General features: G+C 40.7%; 2 protein-coding genes across 4 annotated transcripts; both read left to right on the top strand.

Annotated features, from left to right (window-relative positions):
* Nucleotides 1-388: 388 nt before the first annotated feature.
* On the top strand, nt 389-4,282 carry RPL17 (ribosomal protein L17). Of its 2 annotated transcripts, none has more exons than XM_082667633.1 (6): nt 389-1,245; nt 1,336-1,376; nt 1,910-2,044; nt 2,301-2,399; nt 3,326-3,517; nt 4,162-4,282. In XM_082667633.1, exons 1-6 carry the CDS (start codon nt 1,206-1,208, stop codon nt 4,207-4,209), a joined length of 555 nt encoding a protein of 184 aa, XP_082523759.1. In that variant the 5' UTR covers nt 389-1,205; the 3' UTR covers nt 4,210-4,282. The 2 variants fall into 2 exon arrangements, with proteins under 2 accessions (XP_082523759.1, XP_082523760.1); XM_082667634.1 differs by having other exon boundaries at nt 391-1,143.
* Nucleotides 4,283-5,274: 992 nt separating this feature from the next.
* LOC309830811 (UPF0729 protein C18orf32 homolog) lies at nt 5,275-9,173 on the top strand. 2 transcript variants are annotated; one of them, XM_082667635.1, is made up of 3 exons: nt 5,275-5,418; nt 8,090-8,277; nt 8,878-9,173. In XM_082667635.1, the coding sequence occupies exons 2-3, from the start codon at nt 8,113-8,115 to the stop codon at nt 8,941-8,943; spliced, it is 231 nt and encodes a 76-aa protein (XP_082523761.1). In that variant the 5' UTR covers nt 5,275-5,418; nt 8,090-8,112; the 3' UTR covers nt 8,944-9,173. The 2 variants fall into 2 exon arrangements, with proteins under 2 accessions (XP_082523761.1, XP_082523762.1); XM_082667636.1 differs by having other exon boundaries at nt 8,087-8,277.
* The last annotated feature ends 15,600 nt before the right edge of the window (nt 9,174-24,773 follow it).

The raw sequence follows: 24,773 nt of genomic DNA, 5'->3' as shown, positions 1-24,773 counted from the left end.
AATAGAGCAGTGTGTACATGTCAATCCCAAACTCCCTAACTATCCTTCCCCCCCACCCCGCACCTTTCTCCCTGGTAACCATAAGTTCGTTCTCTAAGTCTCTGAGTCTGTTTCTGAACAAACCTGTTTTTAATTGATTGATATTTAGAATCCATAACTTTATTTCTGGAAGCAAAAAAGAAGAATTTTGAGACGGTCCCTAAAGGGGTAATTCGTTTCCAGATCTTGTCAAACATATTCCACACTCCCTTTCTCCTCCGCCCTCCCCCACCTCTCCAAATCTCGTTCTTTTGGCTGGGAGTCTCGCGAGATGTCGAGTTCTCATGAATTCTCCCATGAACCACCGCTCTTCCTTTTCCGGTCAGCGGCCTGAGGTAGGTGTTTCTTTGGCGAGTCTTCCGAGTGCGGAATCCTCTGGTTATCGCTGCCATCCTGGCCTTGGCGGTGCCAATTTCGACACCCTCGGGAGGAGGACTCTCGCGGCTACTGATTTCTCTCTGGGAGCGGCGTTCTGTGCGGGGAGACGTGTCGGAGTACCCCGCTTGGCGCCCCGGTGCTCTTAGGCCTCAGCGGGGCGCGATGGTTGGGAAGGGGGTTGGCCGGGCGTACAGGCAGGCTGTGGTGGTTCCCGACTCCGGAGGCCCAGTGTTTTCGCGCTGAGTGGTGGCTGCTAACGCAGCGCATTTGTGGCCGCATCGAGAGAAATTTGGGGGGCGGGGTAAAGTCAAGTAGGGTCGAGGCTTTTATTCAGTGGCCGAACGTTAAATGTTTCGAGTTCAGCGGCGCTTAAAGCGGGTAATTGAAAGTGTGGGAAAAAGACTGGATTACGTGTGAAGTTGGCGTGAGTAAAGGAGGTTTCTGTAGGGGGAGCCTGTAGAGGGTTGTAGTGGGTCGAGTTAAGTCGTCTGAAGGATCCAGGCTTGGATTGAAACAGGCTGTGTTTTCTTCCAGAGGGTAAAAGGAATGATGTCCTTGTCACTAGTCTAGTGTCAGCACTGCTGTAGTCACTGGTAGTTCCACACGGGAAGAAACAGTGGATAGAAGGATGGCTGCGATGATGGCATTTCTTAGGACACCTTTGGATTAATCATGAAAACAACTACTCTCTGAGCAGCTGCGGGCAGCGTTTAGTACATAAACCGTGTAAGTTACTGTAAATAATGTTGACAGAATTATACTTGCTCGTTTCCAGGTGACCTCTAAAAATGGTTCGCTATTCACTTGACCCAGAAAATCCCACAAAATGTAAGTGAACACGAAACATTTTTTATTTTGGAGTAAGAGGCAACAAGATGCCCAGAATTAACCCAAACTTTTCTTTTTGGTATTTTTTAGCATGCAAGTCGAGAGGTTCAAATCTTCGTGTTCACTTTAAGGTATGTGAATCATAGTTATGCTCTAAAAGAGTTGTTTCACGAGTTCTAGTGAGTATTTTTTAGCCATTCTAAAAAGGTAGCTGCGGTGATGCATTTCTTAGGACACCTTTGGATTTACCGTGAAAATCGATCGATTTTGAGCAGCCACCTTTTGGTCCGTGATCATCAGTATATAATGAGTACTTTGATTTAGGATTTGTGGAATTGGGTAAAACTACCAGAGAACTGCTTGAGAACCTAGTGTGCATATCAAGATATGGGACACGTAATTGTAGTTCATAAGATGATGGAGAACGTATTAAAGTGAGTAAACATGCTTAGGGTTCACTTGTTTCCACCTTCAAACCAAACCTCCCTCGGCTCATAATCACAGATTTTTATTCTTCATTGTATCAGCTCACGTCCTAATAAATGGAAAGGTTTTGGCTGTTGATAAATGTTGACGTGTCGAAAATGTTAGAATTTAATGTTTAAAATTTGTGATTTTTAAAAAAATACAAGGTTAACTCACAGCTTATATTATTTATACTTAGAACACTCGTGAAACAGCCCAGGCCATTAAGGGTATGCATATCCGAAAAGCCACTAAGTATCTGAAGGATGTCACTTTAAAGAAGCAGTGTGTGCCATTCCGTCGCTACAATGGTGGAGTTGGTAGGTGTGCCCAGGTGAGAATTCATAGTTGTCATTTAAAAAGACAAACTGTTAGAGAAGGTGATTGGAGGGAGTAAGAATGGCCATGATCTGCCTTTAATCAGGCTCTTTCTGGTTGCTGTGATGACAATCTTAGGACACCTTTGGATTAACCATGAAAAAAACATTTTCTGAGCAACCTTGGTGTTGGTTAAAATAAACTCATCTTGTAACATTGATTTAAATTGGGGGAAGTGACGAATGGGCTCTCTGGTTTTGTTTGTTTTTTAGGCCAAACAGTGGGGCTGGACGCAGGGTCGGTGGCCCAAAAAGAGTGCTGAATTTTTACTGCACATGCTCAAAAATGCAGAGAGTAATGCTGAACTTAAGGTACCCAAACCATAAATATCTTTATACATGTAACTTGGATTGTTATTCAGTTAAAGTTGCTGTTGTCCAGATTTATTTCCTTGATTGTCTTGCTTTCTCAAGTAGCTAAATTCTCCATTAAAAGAATTCTCTTAAATCTCTACCTCCAGTTTCCAACAGACCAAAATTTTTGTCTGTAAAGCATTTCAGGAGCATGGTCTGCAGTTACTTCAAGCTTAAGTCTATAGAATTTCCCCCCCTATAATCCCAGTACATGCAAAAGAAACACTTTTTTTCCCTTGAGTATTTTACCAAGGGTTTGTAAACTTTCTTGTGCCATGGACCTTTTTTACACTATGGTTTGTGAATCCCTTCACAGGATATTTTAAAATATAATAAAATATGTACTATTCCAAAGGAACTGTGATTGCCGTAGTAATGATTAATGTGGTTTGTTGCCTACATTCATAGTTGAGAGGCATTAAATTTCAGTTAGAAGTTAAAAGAACTATGTTTAACTGAACAAAACCTGTGTCAACAAAACAGGTTTATCCATTTGAGGAATTATCCATTACCCTTTTGCATTTTGAAAATTGGGTCAGAACTGGAATTAATGTGGGTCTGTTCAGCTGTAGCCCTTCTAGCTGCTAAGCCTTGCTGTCAAAATCCTGTTTATCATCAAGGCTTAGAAATAGACATAGATGCTACCAGATCCTGTAACTCCACTCCTTTATGAATGCCACTTACAAACTTGGTGCATTTAGCACGGAGTTTTGGTAGTTAGATTTAAGGAAGGACACTTAGAATAAAGGTTAAAAAAACCTGCTTGAACAAATATGCTATTTAAAGTCCTAAGGATTGCCTTTCAAATTATTTTTTTTCAGGCAGGAACTTGAATGATGCAGTTTGTGGTATTAAGATAAAGATGTTACCTGATTTTGTTCCAGGGCTTAGATGTAGATTCTCTGGTCATTGAGCACATCCAGGTGAACAAAGCCCCCAAGATGCGGCGCAGGACTTATAGAGCTCATGGTCGGATCAACCCATACATGAGCTCTCCGTGCCACATTGAGATGATCCTTACTGAAAAAGAACAGATTGTTCCTAAACCAGAAGAGGAGGTTGCCCAGAAGAAAAAGGTCAATTACTTAGTCTCTGCTCTGTTTATTTGGTGTGTTAGATTTGTGGTTGCTGTGATGACTAACTTAGGACACCTTTGGAATAACCATGAAAGGAGACTATTCTGAGCAACCAGCAACCTCTTCTAACCATTTTATTTTGGCTTTCATGGGTCTCATTAGTTTCTTGATTAACAGTGAATAGTAACTTTGTATTGTTCAGTATGTTAAAACCATGTGATCATCTGCTTATGTCCCCACCTAGATGTCCATAGCCAGTTCAAATGCAACATGTCCAAAACTGGGCTCTCCTCCCTGCCCCCCAATAAGCTTGTTTTCAGTATGTTTAAGCCTGAAACCTGGGAGTGATTCTTCACACCTAATGGTGTGATCCACCTAATGGATTTGTCTTCTGTTGATTTTATCATTAAATATTATCCTCCATCCTTGCTGCCACTTAGTTCTAACCAGCTGGGCACCCTGGCTGCCGTCTTGGTTATCTCCTGCTTACTACTGTGATGTCCTCCTGGCTGCCCTTCTCCCCATACCACTTCTCTATGCCAAAGGACTCTTCATGTTTTTCCCTTTATGTTGAAATTTCCAGTTACTCTTTCATTGAGATACAATCTTCTGGAATCTTAATAGTGCATTTTTCTTTTCCCCAGATATCCCAGAAGAAATTGAAGAAACAAAAACTTATGGCCCGGGAATAAATGCTGCAAAAAATAAATGCAAATGAAAGTAAAAGCAGAGTGTTGGTTGTCTTAATTAGTAAATCTGTTTCAAGTGTCATCACAAAATGGATCAAATGAGTTTTCATAAAACATGCTGTTTTGCATCTTTTGGTGCTTTGCGTAAAATGGAATTAGAACATGGGGAAATTTCTGAATCTCTTTTCCACCCACTTTATTGAGGTTTAACACACTGTATAGTCTTCAGTAGCATTTAGTATATTCATTTATGCATCCGTCAGCACAGTGAATTTTAGAGTTTTTCATGATCCCAAAGAGGAACCTTGGTAGTGGTTGGCTGTCACCTCCCCCCAATCCAGTGCTGGGTGACTACTTGCCTATTTCTGACGGTAGATTTGCCTATTCTGGACAATTCATATAAATGAAATCACAGTGTGACCTTCCTCACTGGCTTTGACTTGCTTGACTTAGCATGATTTTTTCAGGGTTGTAGCATGTACCTGTGGTTCATCATATCATTTGGGGCTTTTTTTCTTTTAGCTACTGTTAGTGTTGCTGTGAACTATAAAAGTTCCTGTGTGGGCATATTTTCCTTTCACTTGCATGTATACCAAGAGTGGAATTCCAGGGTCATAAGGTAATTTTAATGAACACTGGAGGAACTGCAGGACTCCTAAAGCAGTTCCGTTTACAGTGCGACCAGCAGTGGTTCGAATTTCTTCATCGCTTAGATTTCGCCGATTATAGCTGTCCTAGTGGGAGGAAAGTTGTATGCCCATTTCTTGTAAAAATACCCGCTCAAATGTGACGATGTTAATTTCCCCTGCTCTTGAATTTAAGACCCTTGTAGCAGGGTGAGTAGCTTAGCCTCAACTGCGTTCGAAAACATCCTAGCCATCACCGCAAGCTTCCCTGTTGGTGGTGAGTCACCGGTACAGGCGCTTATCCTTTCCTGGATCCGCGTCGTAGATCTTGTTCCAGTGACCGGGCAACTGGGGAGCAACAGCGCTTCCGCCTCGCCCGCAAGCTCTAAGCTGATTGCCGGGGCTGCACCGGAAGCCGCCGCCGTCCCCGCAGGGCGTCACCGTTACGTCGGGTGCGTCATCAGGCTGACGCAGGCGCTCCTTTGTCGGTCCCTCTTGCGGTGCCCTTAGGGTTGGCTGCGGCACGTCACCCCGCGAGCCTCCCTCCGGAAGCCTGGACACCGTCACTGGGGCTTGGTGGCCGCGGGTGAGCGGGGCTGGGTGGGTCCGGGCAGCGGCCGGGGCTTCGGGGTTCTCCTGCCCTCAAGGTACACCAGCGCCCCTGCCCTGTGCCTCCCCCTGCGTCGGTCTCCACCCCTTCCTGCCTCCGTCCGCCTCTCTTTGCTTCAGGATCCGCTCTCTGGCCTGCCTTGTCGGTATCACTTTTTTATCGTCGTCGCCACCATTCGCTCGTACTCTCCCCTGTCTTTCAGTCCTTGCCTTTGACTTAGCCTCTCCCGGTCTCTTTTGTCTCCAGTGAAGTGATCCGCCGACTGGTCACTTAGAGGAAGTGGCGTACCCCCGCCACAGCTGCTCTTGTTCTCATAGAGCCTCCGCCTTTTTCTGTTCCATTGTATTGGACTAAGTCGCATGCAAGAAATTCCTCTCCTCCACGTTTCAATCCATCTTTCTCGCTGTGTTGTATATTCGAGAATTGGCTTGGAGAGAGTAAATAAAATCATGATTTTATCAATTTATCATAGTCACCTTCTAGACCTTTCTAAGCCATAATTATAACAAAAGTAATTAGTACTAATTGTTCTTGAGAATTCATTTAAAGCACAATTTCAAGTAGGTAAAAACCTGAATCTTTATGATGGAGGGATTGCCTGTCATCGTATTAGCTTAGTGCTCGGTAGCATTGCCAGTTGTTTTGAAGGGTTTTAGTTGCGTTTGAAAGTTTGGTAGAAAGGGGAATAACATGATGATCGTGTTTGGGGGAGAGAAAATGCAAGAGCACTGAGCTAGGAAACCAGAATTAGGAATTCTGGTTTTAGCCGGTTCTAGTTACTTGTTACCTGCAGTGTGGACTTTGGACAGGTTACAACTTTTGGATGTGTTTGGGATTTGTTTTGTTTTTTTTCTTATGGTAGCAACATTTACGTAGTACTTAATATATGCAGACACTGTTCTGAGCTTTGTATTCCTATTAATGTATCTCATCCACACTACATCCCTGTGAGATCGGTACTATTATTGTCCTCTTTTTACGCATGGGAGAATTAAGGCACCGTCTGGTTAAATAATTTGCCCAGGAACGCTATCTAGAAAATGGTGAAAGCAGGGCTCAAATCCAGGCAGCTGCCAGCCATCCTGTTTGATTATCATGCTATGGTACCTAAACCAGTAAGAAGTCTTTTCAGATCAGATTCTAAATGTCTAGTAGCCAAAAATTATGATTTCTTGAAAAATGCTGAAAAAGACTCTTGCTCGTTTGGCTTATTTTGATTGATTCTTTAAAATTTTGGAACAAAATATTTTGGCAAATTCTAAAATTATTTTAATTTGTCTAGGGGACTGTTTTAAAGACTCCAGTTATGAATCCCTTATAAAAGAGTTGGTCATTCCCTGATACACATTTACTTTTTTATTTGTTTACAGCTCTTGTAATTCATTTCAAAGCCACATTGAGATTGGATTATGTATACCACTCTTCACTTGTGAATCATTTTAAATTGCCTGAGCGTAGCAGTACTTACTCATTTACCACTAAATACTACTTAGCTTACAATATTTTGAAAATAAGTTTAACATGCTGAATTATTAGCCTTATGCACTGTTCTGAAGTTTCTTAGTTTTTTTTTTTTGTTTTTTTTTTTGCGGTACGCGGGCCTCTCACTGTTGTGGCCTCTCCGGTTGCAGAGCACAGGCTCCGGACGCGCAGGCTCAGCGGCCATGGCTCACAGGCCTAGCCGCTCCGCGGCATGTGGGATCTTCCCGGACTGGGGCACGAACCCGTGTCCCCTGCATTGGCAGGCAGACTCCCAACCACTGCGCCACCAGGGAAGCCCTGAAGTTTCTTAGTTTTTAAAGCCTTTGCTAAGGGACTAAAAATTCTTGTAAATTTAAGAGGTCTTCGGTTTAATTGTGTGTTATGGAAGTAGTATTGGCTCTTTTTCAAGAAATTGCTGATCTTGAGAAATTCCAAGTTGACTTCTAATTATCAAGGAAATTTAGGTGTTAATTTTTGGAAATGGACAATTGACTTATACCAATAATACTAAATAAAACTTTTATTACTCAATACCCCTTTATTGCCATTAAAAAGAAAAAGCACATCTGTCCAGGGAGAGTTGTTGGCTGGGAAAGGCCAGCCAGTATGCAGCCTAGAGGTCTTCCAAAGTGATATCTTAGTGAGTTCCATATTACAAGATTTGCCCTTAGCATTGTTCAGTCCCTGGAGATGATTAGGCCCTGGGAGTTAATTCACACTAAACTGGCGTATGTCAAAATTACCAAATTCCTTAATGTTTTTGTGCCTCCTTTTCTTTATCCGTAAATGGAAATGCCAGGGTACCCAACCTCACTGGGTGTTTTGAAGATTAAATGAGTTGATACATGTAAAGGGCTTAACTGCCTAGCACCCCGCGAATGATGGTGTCATTCCTTTATCATCAAATCTGTGGTTGTGGAGCAGTGATTGGAGAGGTTTGGAGGCAGGTACCTCACTATTATTTTCAGGTCTGCCACCTGTTATTCTTTTACCTTGTAGATAGCAGCATTTTTATTTAATAGACTTGCTTTAAGCTAATACCTGTAGTGTGATTTAAGTTTTTCCTTCAGTGTAGAAATAGTCTTTTCATATATCTTAATCTAGGTAAATTCCTTCAGTCATTACTCTATGATGATCTAATTTGTTCTTCCTTGTTTATCAGCAGTTCAGGATCTCAAGCCTGGGACAATGGTGTGCATTCCCTGCATTGTCATTCCAGTTCTGCTCTGGGTCTACAAAAAGTTCCTGGAACCATATATATATCCTCTGATTTCCCCCTTTGTTAGTCGTGTGTGGCCTAGGAAAGCTATACAAGAATCCAGTGATAAAAACAAAGGCAAAATAGACTGTAAGGTAAGAACATTAAAATGCTTTGAATAAGGGGGCGTGGGGATGCAGGATGAAATACTTGGCTTTTGGAAAGGCAAGTTCTTCCAACCAGAAGCTTCATTAATGTGTCTAAATTCCCTTCTTTTTTAAAATAGGGGTTTTGGATTTTTATTTGTAATTAACGTTTGCTTTAAACTAAGGTTCTAAACTAGTCCTCTGATTGATACATTTGCTTCTTGCTTTATGGCCAGGATAATAACCAGTATTTCCTGAGTGGTAAGAGTAATGGTAAATAGTTAATAAATAACAAGAGATGATTCTAAAATAAGCCAAGTTTCACTGACTGATAACTTTGATAAGAGATTTAATTGGTAGGATCATAGAGGGTTTTTTTTTTAACAAAATAGGGTTATTTTTTTAAATGAGTATTTAGACAACTCTGTTGTCTTTAGTGTTGGTGATTGTTAAATACAACTTCGTGTTCAATTGCACAAATTTAGCCATCCTGCACATTTCTAGAAGTAGTTTTTTCATTCTGAAGTTATTGTCTGTTTTTAAAGAGAATATGTCTTAAAATGTATGTCTGTTTGTTGTAATAATATCTAAAGTGGTTTTTCATTTTAGGGTGCAGATATAAATGGATCACCAACAAGAGGACCAACAGAAATCTCGGATAAAAAGAAAGACTAATGTGATGGTCCCAAAGGATCTCATTGTTTTAAAAATGGATCTGATAGTATGAAGCACCTTCTTTGTACTTGTCTCTGATCTTTTTCCCTGAAACCAGAATTTGGGTTAGATAGTTTAGATATTTACCTGACACTAATCAGGAGATACCTGGTATTTGTATTTCAAGTGTAGCTGGTTATATTTAATGACCTCATTCCTGAGTTTCTTTTTCATTAAAGTAGCTTTCATTTCTTTTATTGCATTTTTAAAAATATGAATAAAGAAAAGGTTCGTGCCAGTAGACACTGTTACTAAATCAGTCCCTAAAAATCCTTGGGCCTCTAGCTTTTATTCAGGCTCTTCAAATTTGAGGAGTATAATTTTACTGTGAAAGAGTGCAGTGAGACTGTGCAGTGAATTGAAAGGTAGTTTTTGGAGGTGATAATGACTTGAAACATAAAGATGTAATTACTGTCTCACTCAATGGAGCAGCTTATCTATGAGAGTAGTAATTACTGTTTATTGCTGTGAGGAAGATAGGAAAGACAGGGAAATGGGGTAACCTCTCTGAAAAATGGAACATCTTTTACGTAAATGGCTAATGTATATTATAAAATTCTAATTCTTGTCGCATTCCTTCTGTTCCTACAAATATATTAAATATTCAGTTTAGCTTCTTGTTCTTTTTTCTTTTAAAATATAAATACTTAAAAGTAAGATTTTTTAACCACATCAGAAGTCAGGATTGTAATAATGTGATGGCATCCGGATAGTTATGGGGGCAGCAATATTTTTTTTCTTCTTCTTTTTTTTTAAAGTTTAGATTGTATCAGTTATTTTGTTCCATAATAAGACACCAAAATTCGTGGTTTTCAGCAACAGTGACGTGACTGCACAGTTATTTGCTGGTCTGGGCCTCTCCACATGATCTTTCATCCCCAGGCCTGTTCATTTTAGTGTAAGGATCTATAAATATTCAAAGACGATGAGACATATCTTCATAGAATATTTATTTTCACTGAAGCAAGGAGAAGTTAGAAAGGACTCCCCGCCTTGGGTCCCCAGGGAAGTCCTGGGTCCTAACTGAGGCTCTGTTAAGCTGTGTCTGGTCAAGTCATTGATCCACCTTGGACTTCCTTTGATATAAATGTGTTTCATCTTTTCTGCCCCAGCCTACCTGAGGGATAAGATAAATTCTCATTACCAACTAAATCCAGTTGATTAGTTTGTTTTTTAAGGTATTAAAAACTATATTATGAAAATAGCAGATGTTCATAGTAGAACAATGCAAGGGCAGGTTGAATGAAAAGTTAATGTTCTTTCTCTACTCTCATAACTTTGTTCTAGCTCCACAGATGTAACCACTATTAGCTTTTTGTATAGTCTTCTAGCAACTTTCTTAAAATATATCATTTTTTAAAAATCAAATAAGGTCTATAATGTCCTTACTCCCATAGTCCCCAAGGGCTTTACTCATTTAGCTGTTGCTTTTGTTTAGGATTTATCTTCATATTTTAAGTGATACATGTATGCTGCAGTTTTTGGAGCTATCAACTTTAAACATTATTGACTTCCTGCCATGGTTGAGATACAGCTGTTTTACACTGTAGGCCCTCTGCTTCTCCCACACATTCTCCAGATATGTTTTTGTAAATTTTGGTTAAGTCATTGATCAGTGTGTATATCATTATGCATACTCCAGATGTTTTCCATTTGCCCCTCCAAATCTCTGCTCCCTCACCCTACTCTCCTGCTCAAGAAAGCTGTATGGACTACATCAACAGGCTTCCTATGACCTCTGGGATCTGTTGGTTTGGCCAGTGGTATCTGCAGCAGGAGATGGGAGAGAGGGAAGGAAAGAGTGAGGTCAGGGTATTTATTCCCTTGGCTCCTTCCCTTCAAGGTCTCTTCAGGTCAGATGTGTTCCTCAGCCAGAAGTCACTGTACCTCATGGTGACCAACTCCACATGACCCCTTTCAGTTTCCACTAATGTCTCCCTTTCCATGTCTTTTTGGGCCTAGGGTTGATGGCATCTGTTACTACTGGCTTTGGGTCACTGCTTTATCTTGAGCGTACCATCTGCTTCTTGCTGGACACTGATAGGATGAGCAGGTGACTACTGCTCACTGCATAGATTGTGCGTGTAGTACGATTGAGTTTCCCTTCACTTAGAGCATCGCTTGCCTGCAGTTACTCATTACCTTTTTCTCCCCGTACACTTCCCCTATTGACTAGTTGTTGCCCAGGCCCGAGGCACAGTAGCAGTCCTTGGGACTTTTCTTCACCACTCCTGTGTTGGATCTCTTGTTCCCTGGATCCCATATCTTCCTCTGTTGGTTTACTCCTTCATTTTTCCTGTAGCATACCAGTTTTTCTAATTCAGTACTCTTAAAAAGTTGAGATGGATAATTTTGAAAAGTGATCCCCCAGATCACTCCAGTTCATTTAAACCTACCTTCCTGAGAATCACCGGTCTTCTAAGGCCTTTTCTGCTTCTAGCAGTCTCCCACTAGAGCACTGGTTCCCAATCTTGTATTTTCACATACTAGTAAAAAAATATTTTTAAAAAAGTTGAGGGGGCTGCTACACCGTTACCAACTTTTTATTTTGCCAAGCGGGAATATATTAAAAGGCTGTGACTTATCATCACCATTATTTCATAAAAGAAGACATTTTGACACCAAAAGAGTGAAGAGGAACATGGGAATAAAGGATAATAGTAGCCCATTAGTGTGAATACGTTTATAAAAGATATATTTGTTTTTCGTGAGAAGTTCACAATTTTCTCCATATTTTTCTTTTTTTTTTTTTTTTTTTGTCAAAAGCTTCTTCTGCATCTCTTGAGATAATCATATGGTTTTTATTCTTCAATTTGTTAATATGGTGTATCACATTGATTGTGTATATTGAAGAATCCTTGCATCCCTGGGATAAATCCCACTTGATCATGGTGTATGATCCTTTTAATGTGTTCTTGGATTTTGTTTGCTAGTATTTTGTTGAGGAATTTTGCATCTATATTCATCAGTGATATTGGTCTTTAATTTTCTTTTTTTGTAGTATCTTTGTCTGGTTTTGGTATCAGGGTGATGGTGGCCTAATAGAATGAGTTTGGGAGTGTTCCTTCCTCTGCAATTTTTTGGAAGAGTTTGAAAAGGATGGCTGTTAGCTCTTCTCTAAATGTTTGAAAGAATTCACCTGTGAAGCCATGTGGTCCTGGACTTTTGTTTGTTGGGAGATTTTTAATCACAGTTTCAATTTCATTGCTTGTGATTGGTCTGTTCATATTTTCTATTTCTTTCTGGTTCAGTCTTGGAAGTTTATACCTTTCTAAGAATTTGTCCATTTCTTCCAGGTTATCCATTTTATTGGCATAGAGTTGCTTATAGTAGTCTTTTAGGATGCTTTGTATTTCTGCGGTGTCTGTTGTAACTTCTCCTTTTTCATTTCTAGTTTTATTGATTTGAGTCCTCTCCCTCTTTTTCTTGATGAGTCTGGCTAATGGTTTATCAATTTTGTTTATCTTCTCAAAGAACCAGCTTTTAGTTTTATTGATCTTTGCTATTGTTTTCTTTCTTTCTATTTCATTTATTTTTGCTCTGATCTTTATGACTTCTTTCCTTCTGCTAACTTTGGGTTTTGTTTGTTCTTCTTTCTCTAGTTCCTTTAGGTGTAAGGTTAGATTGTTTATTTGAGATGTTTCTTGTTTCTTGAGGTAGGCTTGTTAGCTATAAACTGCCCTCTTAGAACTGCTTTTGCTGCATTGCATAGGTTTTGGATCATCATGTTTTCATTGTCATTTGTCTCTAGGTATTTTTTGATTTTCTCTTTGATTTCTTCAGTGATCTCTTGGTTATTTAGTAACGTATTGTCCAGCCTCCATGTGTTTGTGTTTTTTATATTTTTCTCCCTGTAATTCACTTCTAGTCTCATAGCGTTGTGGTCAGAAAAGATGCTTGATATGATTTCAATTTTCTTAAATTTACTGAGGCTTGATTTGTGACCCAAGATGTGATCTGTCCTGGAGAATGTTCCATGCGCACTTGAGAAGAAAGTGTAATCTGCTGTTTTTGGATGGAATGTCCTATAAATATCACTTTATCGGGTCTCTTGTGTCATTTAAAGCTTCTGTTTCCTTATTTATTTTCATTTTAGATGATCTGTCCATTGGTGTAAGTGAGGTGTTAAAGTCCCCCACTATTGTGTTACTGTCCATTTCCTCTTTTATAGCTGTTAGCAGTTGCCTTATGTATTGAGGTGCTCCTATGTTGGGTGCATATATATTTATAATTGTTATATCTTCTTCTTGGATTGATCCCTTGATCATTATGTAGTGTCCTTCCTTGTCTCTTGTAACATTCTTTATATTAAAGTCTGTTTGATATGAGTATTGCTACTCCAGCTTTCTTTTGATTTCCATTTGCATGGAATATCTTTTTCTATCCCCTCACTTCCAGTCTGAATGTGTCCCTAGGTCTGAAGTGGGTCTCTTGTAGACAGCATATAGATGGGTCTTGTTTTTGTATCCATTCAGCAAGCCTGTGTGTTTTGGTTGGAGCATTTAATCCATTCACATTTAAGGTAATTATGTATAGGTATGTTCCTATGACCATTTTCTTAATTGTTTTGGGTTTGTTTTTGTAGGTCCTTTTCTTCTCTTGTGTTTCCCACTTAGAGAAGTTCCTTTAGCATTTGTTATAGAGCTGGTTTGGTGGTGCTGAATTCTCTTAGCTTTTGCTTGTCTGTAAAGCTTTTGATTTCTCCATCGAATCTGAATGAGATCCTTGCCGGGTAGAGTCATCTTGGTTGTAGGTTTTTCTCCTTCATCACTTTAAGTATAGCATGCCACTCCCTTCTGGCTTGTAGAGTTTCTGCTGAGAAATCAGCTGCTAACCTTATGGGAGTTCCCCTGTATGCTATTTGTCGTTTTTCCCTTGCTGCTTTTAATAATTTTTCTTTGTCTTTATTTTTTGCTGATTTGATTACTATGTGTGTTTCTCCTTGGGTTTATCCTGTATGGGACTCTCTCTGCTTCCTGGACTTGGGTGGCTCTTCCCTTTCCCATGTTAGGGAAGTTTTCGACTATAATCTCTTCAGATATTTTCTCGGGTCCTTTCTCTCTCTCTTCTCCTTCTGGGATCCCTATAATGTGAATGTTGTTGTGTTTAATGTTGTCCCAGAGGTCTCTTTGGCTATCTTCATTTCTTTTCATTCTTTTTTCTTTATTCTGTTCTGCAGCAGTGAATTCCACCATTCTGTTTTCCAGGTCACTTATCCTTTCTTCTGCCTCAGTTATTCTGCTATTGATTCCTTCTAGTGTAGTTTTCATTTCAGTTATTGTATTGTTCATCTCTGTTTGTTCTTTAATTCTTCTAGGTCTTTGTTAAACATTTCTTGCATCTTCTCGATCTTTGCCTCCATTCTTTTTCTGAGGTCCTGGATCATCTTCACTACCATTATTCTGAATTCTTTTCTGGAAGGTTGCCAATCTCCACTTCATTTAGTTGTTTTTCTGGGGTTTTATCTTGTTCCTTCATCTGGTACATAGCCCTCTGCCTTTTCATCTTGTGTCTCTGTGAATGTGGTTTTTGTTCCACAGGCTGCAGGATTGTAGTTCTTGCTTCTCCATATTTTTCTTTTTATGGTTGGTGAAAACTTTTTTTTAAATTAATTAATTATTTATTTTTGGCTGCATTGGGTCTTCTTTGCTGTGCGTCGAGCTTTCTCTAGTTGCGGTGAGCGGGTGCTACTCTTTGTCGCAGTGCGTGGGCTTCAGTAGTTGTGGCACATGGGGTCAGTAGTTGTGACTCACGGGCTTAGTTGCTCTGCGGCATGTGGGATCTTCCCGGATCCGGGATCAAACCCGTGTCCCCTGCACTGGCAGGTGGATTCTTAACCACTGTGCCACTAGGGAAGCCTGGTTGGTGAAAGCTTATCACCTATCCTTGGTCTGGACTTGGTAGCCACTGTTCTATACCACACAACTATTCTCTTGCCCCCAACCCCCAAAATCAATTCTGACACGTCAATCTATATTATATATATGTTAAGAGTAGAGTCTAGGATTCCAAAGCTATACTCTTAAATTGTCTTAAAATATTGATCCCCTACAGAGCCATCACAGCTGCTGATACCTTGTAAGACATTAGTGGGAATAATTGGGAAGAAATGGAGAGGAAGAGTGTGGACTAATCAGTGTGGACTTGTTTTCAGTGTTTGATTTTGATCACCTTTAGCATGACTTTTTAACTTACCTAGTTTTCAGTAGCTTATTTTGCCCTATTAACTTTAACTGCATTTCCTGTCTCTGCGAGATGGGCTCATTTTCTCAGATAGTTCTCTGAGGCTCACCTGAAAGACTTGGGTTTTGTCTCATCTTTTTCATTACTAAATGGCCTTCTTAGGAAACAGGTGAGTCAGCACTTCCCCAAAATGACCACGTCTGATGTGTTGATCTACTCAACAGGCTGATGGGATTGAAAAGAACTTTTACCCACTGATCCTAAGCCTCTTGAACTCTCTGAAGCTAAATGTCCTAGGTTCACTCATAATCAAAAGGAAAAAGACGAGGGAAGTTCCCTTGTGGTTTCCTCTCCATATAGCTACTGGCTAGTTCTATCTGCAAAGCCATATTCATTAATATGGTAACAGTTCCTTAAGAAAGAAACAAAGTCTGTGGGTAGATGTATTTAAATGAAGTAAGAGGTTAAATTGAGAAGGTATGACTGTGAAGGGCAATGTGTGGTGGAGTAGTTGCAGAGTATACTTAAAAACTCTAAATGTTGAGCTGGTATGGACCTTCAGATACACCTAACCCCATCCTCTCATTTCTACTAAAATGGCTCAATGGCCAAAAAAAAAAAAGTTAAAAGAGGTAGCCTAGATGCTGGAACAGGGCAGGTCTGCAGGACTGCCATGTACAGTTGTGCCATGTGCACTGCCCAGTTTCAGAGAGCACCATTCACACGGACGACAGTTAAGTGATGCCCCTAGATCTGCACATTGCACATCCACAGTCCTGCTCGGAGGTCCTGCTCCTGCCATGTAAATCAGCAGATGAAGTTTCACACTTCCTTGGTGTATTCATTTTCTATTGTTGCATAAAAAATTACCACAAACTTAGTGGCTTAAAACAACACAAATTTATTATCCCACATTTTCTGTAGGTCAGCCATCCGGGTATGACATGGCTAGACTCTCCACTCGGGGTTTCACCAGGCTGAAACTAGGACGTTGAGGTTCTTGTCTGGGCTTCCAAGTTCACTGGTTGCCAGCAGAATTCATTCCCTTATGGCTGTAGGACTGAGGTTCCTACTTTCCTCTAGTCAGCCAGGGACTGCACTTAGCTCCTAGAGGCTAACTGTGGTTCCTGGGCATCTGGCCCCTATAGGCAGCTCACAACATGGATGTTCACTTTCTTCCAGGGCAGGCAGAGCACCTCTTTGACTTCTAAACTTCTGGGACCAGCAGAGAAAAGTCTCTGCTTTTAAAGGGCTCATGTGATTAAATCAGGTCCAAATAATTTCCCCAACTTAAGGTCAACTAATTTGGGATTAATTACATCTGCAAAATATCTTTACAGCAGCACCTAGTTTAGTATTTGATTGTTGTTTGGGAGAAGGTGTGCGTACATCAGGGGCCGGGAAGCAAGGGGGACCATCTGAGAAGTCTGCCTGCTGCACTTAGCCTCTTTCTTGACTGATGATTCTAGTCCTTCTATTCCTAGAGTCCACTTTGGATTTAAATCTCATGGTTTCCACCTATCAGTGTCCCCAGGTTACACTGATTTTAAACTCTTCGGCATTTATAATTGTGAAATTTAAAGAGCTACTCGGCATAGTCTCATCTAATTTGATGATCAGAAATCATTTCAGAAGAGGGTAAGAGGAAAGCAGTTAGTGTATTTTACAGAAGAAGAAAGGCTCATAAACATATGGAGACACATGTTTCAGCAGGGAAATGCAAATTAAAACCACAATGAAACAACATAGGAATGGTTAAAATTAAACATCAAGAGTTGGGAGGATGAAGAACAGAAAGTGTTTGTATATACTGCTGGTGGGAGTGTCAACTGGTACAACTGCTTTGGAAAACAACTTGGCATTCTCCAGTAAAGTAGAACATGCACTTACACTATGCCATTCCATTCCTAGGGTCTAGATACTAGAGAAAACCCTGTATCTGTGTACCAGGAGATGCACAAGAATATCCTTAGAAGTGTTGTTTATGTAACAGCCCAAACAAAACAAAAAACCCACAAAAGTTCATGTAAAGTAGGAAGGATAAATAAATTGGTATATTAAAACCTTGTTATAATGCTTTAAGGAGAGTTCAAAGAATTCCATTATGTAAACTTTGGGGTAATATCATTTTGGGTTAATGAAATAATGGGGGCAAGCTTTTTTAGCTCACCTGATCAAGGGATCCAAAAGCCAGTCAGCAATTATTTTATGTCTAAATTCACAAAATATGTGTATACTGGAATACTATGTAGCAGTGAAAAATGAAACAACCCACAAGTAATTACGTTGCATGATGTATGAAGAGTGGTTACTTCTGGGGAATTGGAAAGAAGAACAAGTGAGCTTTCTAGGGTGCTGGAAATGTTGTCTATCTCCCTGTGATTGGTGGTTACACAGATATATATTGAGAAGATATACATAAGAGAAGATTTAGATACAAGCTTAACATTTGTCAGTTTGCTATAGGCAAGTCAATAAAAAAGTAAACATAAAAGTGAATTCTTCGATGTATGCATCCACATGGGTGAATCTCGAAAAAAAAATTTGAGAGAAAAAAAAGCCACAAAATAATATATGCTGAATGATTTTTATATAATTCAAAGATAGGCAAAATAAGCAGTATTACCAAAGTGGTAAAACAATTTCTAACAATCTAGAGAATAATTAGCATAGAAGTTAGGATGGTGGTTACCTCAGGGGAGACAGATGCAGTTAAGGAGAAGCAGAGAGGGCTTTCTGGGATATTGCTACTGTGAATGAAAAATGTTGCCTGCCATATCAGTAAACAAGGGATGCTGCAGCCGTCAAGCCATCACATTACAGCAGCAACCCCCCCCCCCACCTCCCCAACACTGAGCCCTAAAGGAACTCAGGGTGGAGACAGGATGCCTGCCACCAAGCCCTCAGCCACTGCAACCACACCCCAATGGTGCACTCTGAGGAGACTCAGGATGGAAAACACAGGATACTGGCCCCAGATAGCTGAGGTGCGTATCAAAGGAATGATTTCAATGAGCCCATACTTTTGCATCTCCCCATACAGAGAAAAGCGCTAAATTCATTAACTTGAGATGACTGGTTTTCTTTAATTAACAATAATCTTTTGACTACCTGTTTTTTGTTGCAAAAACTCCCATATATCCTGGCTCCTCCCTTCCCTCTTCGGAGCAGTCCCTCCGAGCTATCTGAGAGGCTTTCTTCTGGGTTTGGGTCCTCAGAGAGTCCACTGAATAAAACATAATTCTCTACTCTTAGGTTGTGCAATTTTTTTTAGTCGACACTACAATTTCTTAGTTGGGTAGTGGGTTTAACAATATTGTTCTTTAAGCTGTGTCCATTAAATATTTCCTCTCGTGGCATGTTTCACAATTTAAAAAACAGCAGCATGGATCACCTCCCCAAACCCTTTACTTACCAATGCATCTTTCCTAGAGTTTACTATTATTCTACAACTAATACATTAATGTATTCTTATTGTAAAATATTTTAAAAATACAGATAGTGGGACTTCCCTGGTGGTGCAGTGGTTAAGAATCCATCTGCCAATGCAGGGGACACGGGTTTGAGCCCTGGTCCAGGAAGATCCCACATGCTGTGGAGCAACTAAGCCCATGCACCACAACTACTGAGCCTGTGCTCTAGAGCCCGCGAGCCACAACTACTGAGCCCACGTCCTGTAACTACTGAAGCCTGCACACCTAGAGCCCGTGCTCCGCAACAAGAGAAGCCACCGCAATGAGAAGCCTGCGTACCACAACGAAGAGTAACCCCACTCGCTGCAACTAGAGAAAGCCCGCACGCAGCAACGAAGACTCAATGCAGCCCCAAAAATATATATAGATAGATAGTATAAAAATCCCTCCTGACACCCCTCCTAGATTTTTTTTTATGGTGCCTTATTTTTTTTTTTCTTATTGTTGACTTTGAAGATAGACTTTAAACAATCTGAAGGAAAAGAAATTAACACGTGAACAATCTGTTTTTTTCTTCAGTTTTTAGTTGCACAGTTATTCACCTTAATTCATTAAAAATGTACTTGTTTTAAAGACCCTATAAATAGAGTGACCACCCACTAATGTGGGATATGAGTAAGTCGCCCCTCTCAGCGTGGTATTTTTTCTTTAAAAAGCAGAATTTCTTATAGAAATTTTATTGATCACACAGTAGTTACAAGAATGTCAGATATAATGATGTATACAATCTAAACGTCAGGCTAATTAAGAACTTACATAATGTAAAAATATACATATTAAATGTTAGCCATGTGGACAGATGCATGCATCAGGAAGAGTAGTTGACTGGGGTTGAGGGCCCATATGCAGTAATATTGCTTTTTCTTCCTCAGTTACGATAAATAAGTGCCACTCGCAGATACAAGTTTTCCACACACACCTAAATGCACAAGGGTTAGTGGTGACCTGCTAATGTACAGTCTCGAGGGGGTCTGTGATCCTTCAGTGACAGCTCTCACAAAAACAGTACATAGTGAACCCCATGCGGGTAGTAGGAAGCACTGGTTATTTATTCTAGTTGGACTTTGAGAATGTTTCACGTTTGATATTAATATCTGTGAAGAACATGTTTCCTTCTGCTATTTTCAAAACTGACATGCCCATGGAGTGGGGGAATTTTGATGACTGCTTGACCTAACAGTGATAACTGAAATACTCTTAAAAATGCTTTTTAATAACATATTTTAGTCACACACTTAACATAAAACGTGGATCATCTACAGCTTTAAGCCAAAAGGTAGAGAAAGTGTATGTCATTTTTAATGCTTTTAGTTTAGTGGTAGTTGTGACGTATGGGCTTAGTTGCTCCGCGGCATGTGGGATCTTCCCGGAACAGGGCTTGAACCCGTGTCCCCTGCATTGGCAGGCGGCTTCTTAACCACTGCGCCACCAGGGAAGTCCCTGTGCTGTTCTTATAATAAAAATTAAAATAATATATAAACATTGGGAATAGACGACAGACGACTAGGCTTAAAACAGATTGTTCAGACACAAGAGCAGTCACTGTCGCCACAGTCGGAGCCGTGGCAGCCACCGCCTGGAGCCGCCGGGACCCTCCACCTCGCCGCCCCCGCCCAGCCTGCCGCGCCATGCCGTCAGAGAAAACCTTCAAACAGCGCCGAACCTTCGCACAAAGAGTAGAAGATGTCCGACTTATCCGAGAGCAGCATCCTACCAAAATCCCGGTAGAATGATACGAAGGTGAGAAGCAACTTCCGGTCCTGGGTAAAACAAAGTTCCTGGTGCCTGATCACGTCAACATGAGTGAGCTCAAGATAATTAGAAGGCGCTTACAGCTCAACGCTAATACACCCAGGTATAACAACCCATTTTACTTAGCAAGATGATTTAACTCTATGGAAGTCATCATAGAGCTTCACACACTGGTGGTGTTGGCATAAAGACCTCTGAGATGACCTTTTCTAGTAAGCGTGGGCTCTGCAGCCAGACTGCCTGGATTCGAATCATTACTTGCTAGCTTTGTGTTGTTGGGAAGTTTAACTTCTTGGGACTGTAAAACCGGGACGATAAATAAGTACCTATTCTGGAGGGTCATAATGACCATTAAGTGAGTTATTATACCTGAAACTTTTACCACAGTGCCTGGTATGGGTAGGTGTCTTCAAAACATCGTTAGCTAATATTAGTTTGTGACTCATCCTAGTTTGGTCCCAGCAGGAAGGAGACACTGACAACTGAACAGTAACCCCTCTAAGTCCTCCAGCAGTGAGGCAGTGGACAGCTCCTCTTAGGAACTCTGGTGGTCTGGCTGTCCAAACAGCTTTCTCGCAAGGCTTAGCCTCAGGGCTCCGGGTAAGGAAAGATGAACAGGGACTCTGTAGACTTAGATGTATAGCTGGGCTCTCCTGCAGGCAGGAGGGATTTGAGAACTAACTGGGTAGCCTCTCACTCGGCCCGGCAGGCAACACTCTGGACCTGAGGGGTCACGGCCTCTGAGTATTCAACACTGTCTGCAGCAGTGTCTTACCTGACTGCTAAGGGCTGGCATTGCAGGGGATTCGTCATCGCTGCATACAGTGAGGCCTAGGGGACTGCTCAGTCCAGTCATCTGCACAGCTTACTGGCTGTGTGTCCTTGTCTGAGTCCTCTCATGTCCCTAAGGCTCAGTTCCTCACCTCTAATATAAAGAAACTTGGATAATTGCCAATGTCCCTTCCCAGGTGCAATTTTATTCGACTATCTGTTCATCCAGCCTATGCTTGAACACATGTAGTGATCAGAATCTCATTTTTCTTCCAGGTAGACCATTTCATTAATAGTAAGCTTAATTTCACTTCACAACTTATTGTGAAATGTTTTCCAGGCCATTAGATAAATTTCTACATCAACTCTTTCTCACAGGATTGTTTGCAGATTTAAATAAAATAACAGTGCATAGGTCACAGCAAACAATCCACAATGTGAATTGTTAATTATTAGTACTGATCTTATTGTCAAAAAGTTCTTGTATGGAGTGGAGATCTGCAACCTGTAACTTCAGATCTGTGGTCCTAATTTGGTTCCCTGGCACACACAAAATAAGTGGTCATGCCCCCTGCTCCATATTTATCTCAAGTCTTCTCTTTAGCTAGTTGTGCATCCTCAGTTCTGTCAGCCATTCCACATCGAACATGAGACCTCTCACCATCCTGATTGCCCTTAATCTAGTTCTGGTTAATGTACAGTATATCCCTGTTAGGAGGGGCACCCAGAAGCTGGCAACTACATGTGAGTTGAGTACCATCTGGATTATGCAGGTGAATTAACATTTACAGAAAAAGGCACACTACGTGCATTACTTAATTTAACTCTCACAGCAACTGTGAGATATGAGTGGGGTATTACTGTCTCCAGGAATAGAAAACTAGTCTCACAGAGGTTAAGTAGCTGCTATGGGCTGCATGTTTGTGTTCCCCCTAAGTTTATATATTGAAACCCTAACCCCAATGGGACAGTATTAGGAGGTGGGCCTTTTGGAGGTAATTAGGTTTAGGTAAGGTCATGAGGGTGGAGCCCCCAGGACAGGATTAGTGTCTTTTTTTCTTTTTCTTTTGGCCTCACCGTGCAGCATGCAGGATCTTTGTTTCCTGACCGGGGATCAAACTCGTGCCCCCTGCAGTGGAAACACAGAGTCTTAACCACTAGACCACCAGGGAAGTCCCAGGACTGGTGTCTTTACTAGGAGACAAAGAGACTAGACCTCTCTTTCTCCACCATGTGAGGCTACAGTGACAAGAGCCACTGACAAACCAGGAAGAGTGTTCTCACCAGATACCAGATCTGCCAGTGCCTTAATCAACAGAGGTTGGACTTCCCAACCTCCAGAATTGTGAGAAATAAATGTCTGTTGTTTAAGCTACCCAGTGTATGGTATTCAGTTATAGGAGCTAACTAAGAACAGACTAGGATAGTCTCTTTCTCAAATCATTCAGCTCATAATTATGGAACCGGAATTCAAAGTCAAGTCTGACTCCAAAGTCTGCTCTTCTTTCTCAGAGAAGTTGGAAACATGAGCACTGTTCTTGGACAGGCTTGAAACAATAATCTAGAGATAGTTTTCATCCTGCTTGTGGAGAGGCCTTCTAATAGGCACAGGTCCTTTTTGGGCCTTTAGGTTCTAAGAAGAGTCAGCACCCTGTAGATGAAGACTTATTCACACACGAAGTCTGTATTCAACTTGCAACAGAGAAAAGCTGCATGCCAGACATTGTAAGCCAGCAGTTATAAAAAAAACTCAACTTAGAGGTTTAGAAAGACACCTGGTCTACCCATTTGGCTCCAGTTTATGCCCTGGCCCTTCTTTTCCTCCTGTTTTGTTGGTTTCTTTTCTTTTCTTTCCTTTTTTTTTTTTGGCTGCACCATGCAGCTTGCGGGATCTTAGTTCCCTGATCAGGGATTGAACCTGGGCCCACGGCAGTGAAAGCACCAAGTCCTAACCACTGTACCGCCAGGGAATTCCCTCCTCCTATTTTTAATGTTCCAATTTTTGTATTTCATGTGTTTTCAAGTCATTTTAAATATTTGGGGAAAGAAGAGTATAAACGAACTAACAAATGAATAATTAGCTCCAGCTCTTTCCCTTTTACTACATCATATCTGAACTGAGCTTTCTGGAATACAAGCAAGCTCGTTTAGCAGCCTGCCCTACTTACTGAACTTACAGTTACCTAATACCTTCTAGGATCCTTTTAATTTGAACCATAACTCACCCATTTTTTTAAAAGTTTTCAGTCTACAGCATTTAAAAATCTTTAATCATACTTTTTTTTGAATAGGTGATATGTTTACGAGGTACAAAATTCACAAGGTACAAGAGTGCATACAGAGAAAGATTTCGTCCTCCCACCCTGGTTCCCAAGAACCCAGTTGCCCTCCTAAGAGGTAGTCAGATTTACCAATTTCTTCTTTATCCTTCCAGAGTTATTCTCTGAAGGCATAAGCAAATACACACATATGTATGTATTTACTTTCTCTTTTTTTAGACAAAAGTAACACACAATATGCTCTGCTTGGTTTTCTTTTTTCAATTAAAAGTATATCTTAGGACTTCCCTGGTGGCTCAGTGGTTAAGAATACGCCTACCAATGCAGGGGACACGGGTTCAATCCCTGGTCCGGAAAGATCCCACATGCCGTGGAGCAACTAAGCCCGTGCACCACAACTACTGAGCCTGTGTGCCACAACTACTGAGCCTGTGTGCTGCAACTATTGAAGCCCAAGCACCTACAGCCCATGCTCCACAACAAGAGAAGCCACCACAATGAGAAGCTCGCGCGCCACAGCAAAGAGTAGAGCCCACTCACCGCAACTAGAGAGAGCCCACGAACAGCAAGAGACTCAATGCAGCCAAAAAAAAAAAAAAAGTATATCTTAGAAAGAATAAGTGTATCTTGGGACTTCCCTGGCGGTCCAGTGGTTAAGACTCTGTGCTTCCAATGCAGGGGACATGGGTTTGATCCCTGGTCGGGAATTAAGATCCCACATGCTGCACCGTGTGGACAAAAAATGAAAAAAAAAAAAAAAAAAAAAGAATAAGTGTATCTTGAAGATCAATGGATATTAGATTGTTTTCTGTCTTTCAACATTACAAAAAATACTGTATCAAAATACAGGAAGGAAAAATGGGCAAAATTGAAAGGAGAAATAGTTTACAATAATAGTTGGAGACTTTAATACACCTTTCTCAATAATAGAACCATCAGACAGAAGGTAAGTAAAGAGAGGACTTGAACAACACAGTAAGCCAACTGGCTCCAACAGACACACGCAGAAAACTTTACTCAACAACAGCAGAGTACACATTCTTCTCAAGTACACATAGGTCATTCTCAAAAATAGAGCATATGTTAAGCCACAGATTAAGTCTCAAAAGATTTAAATGATAGATATCATATAAAGTGTCCTCTCTGACTACAATGGAAGTTAGAAATCAGTAGAAGAAGGAAAACTGGAAAATTCACAGATTTGTGGAAATTAAACAATAGACAAACAACCCAGTGGAACAAAGAAGAAATCACAAAGGAAATTAGGAAATATCTCGAGACAAATGAAAATAAAAACACAAAATAGCAAAACATATGGATTCAACTATACTCC

The sequence above is a fragment of the Grampus griseus genome, assembly GCF_964374135.1.
Source record: "Grampus griseus genome assembly, chromosome: 12".
Classification (NCBI taxonomy): Eukaryota; Metazoa; Chordata; class Mammalia; order Artiodactyla; family Delphinidae; genus Grampus; species Grampus griseus.
Note: the sequence above shows the minus strand (reverse complement) of the source record. Positions and strands in the feature narration are given on the sequence as shown.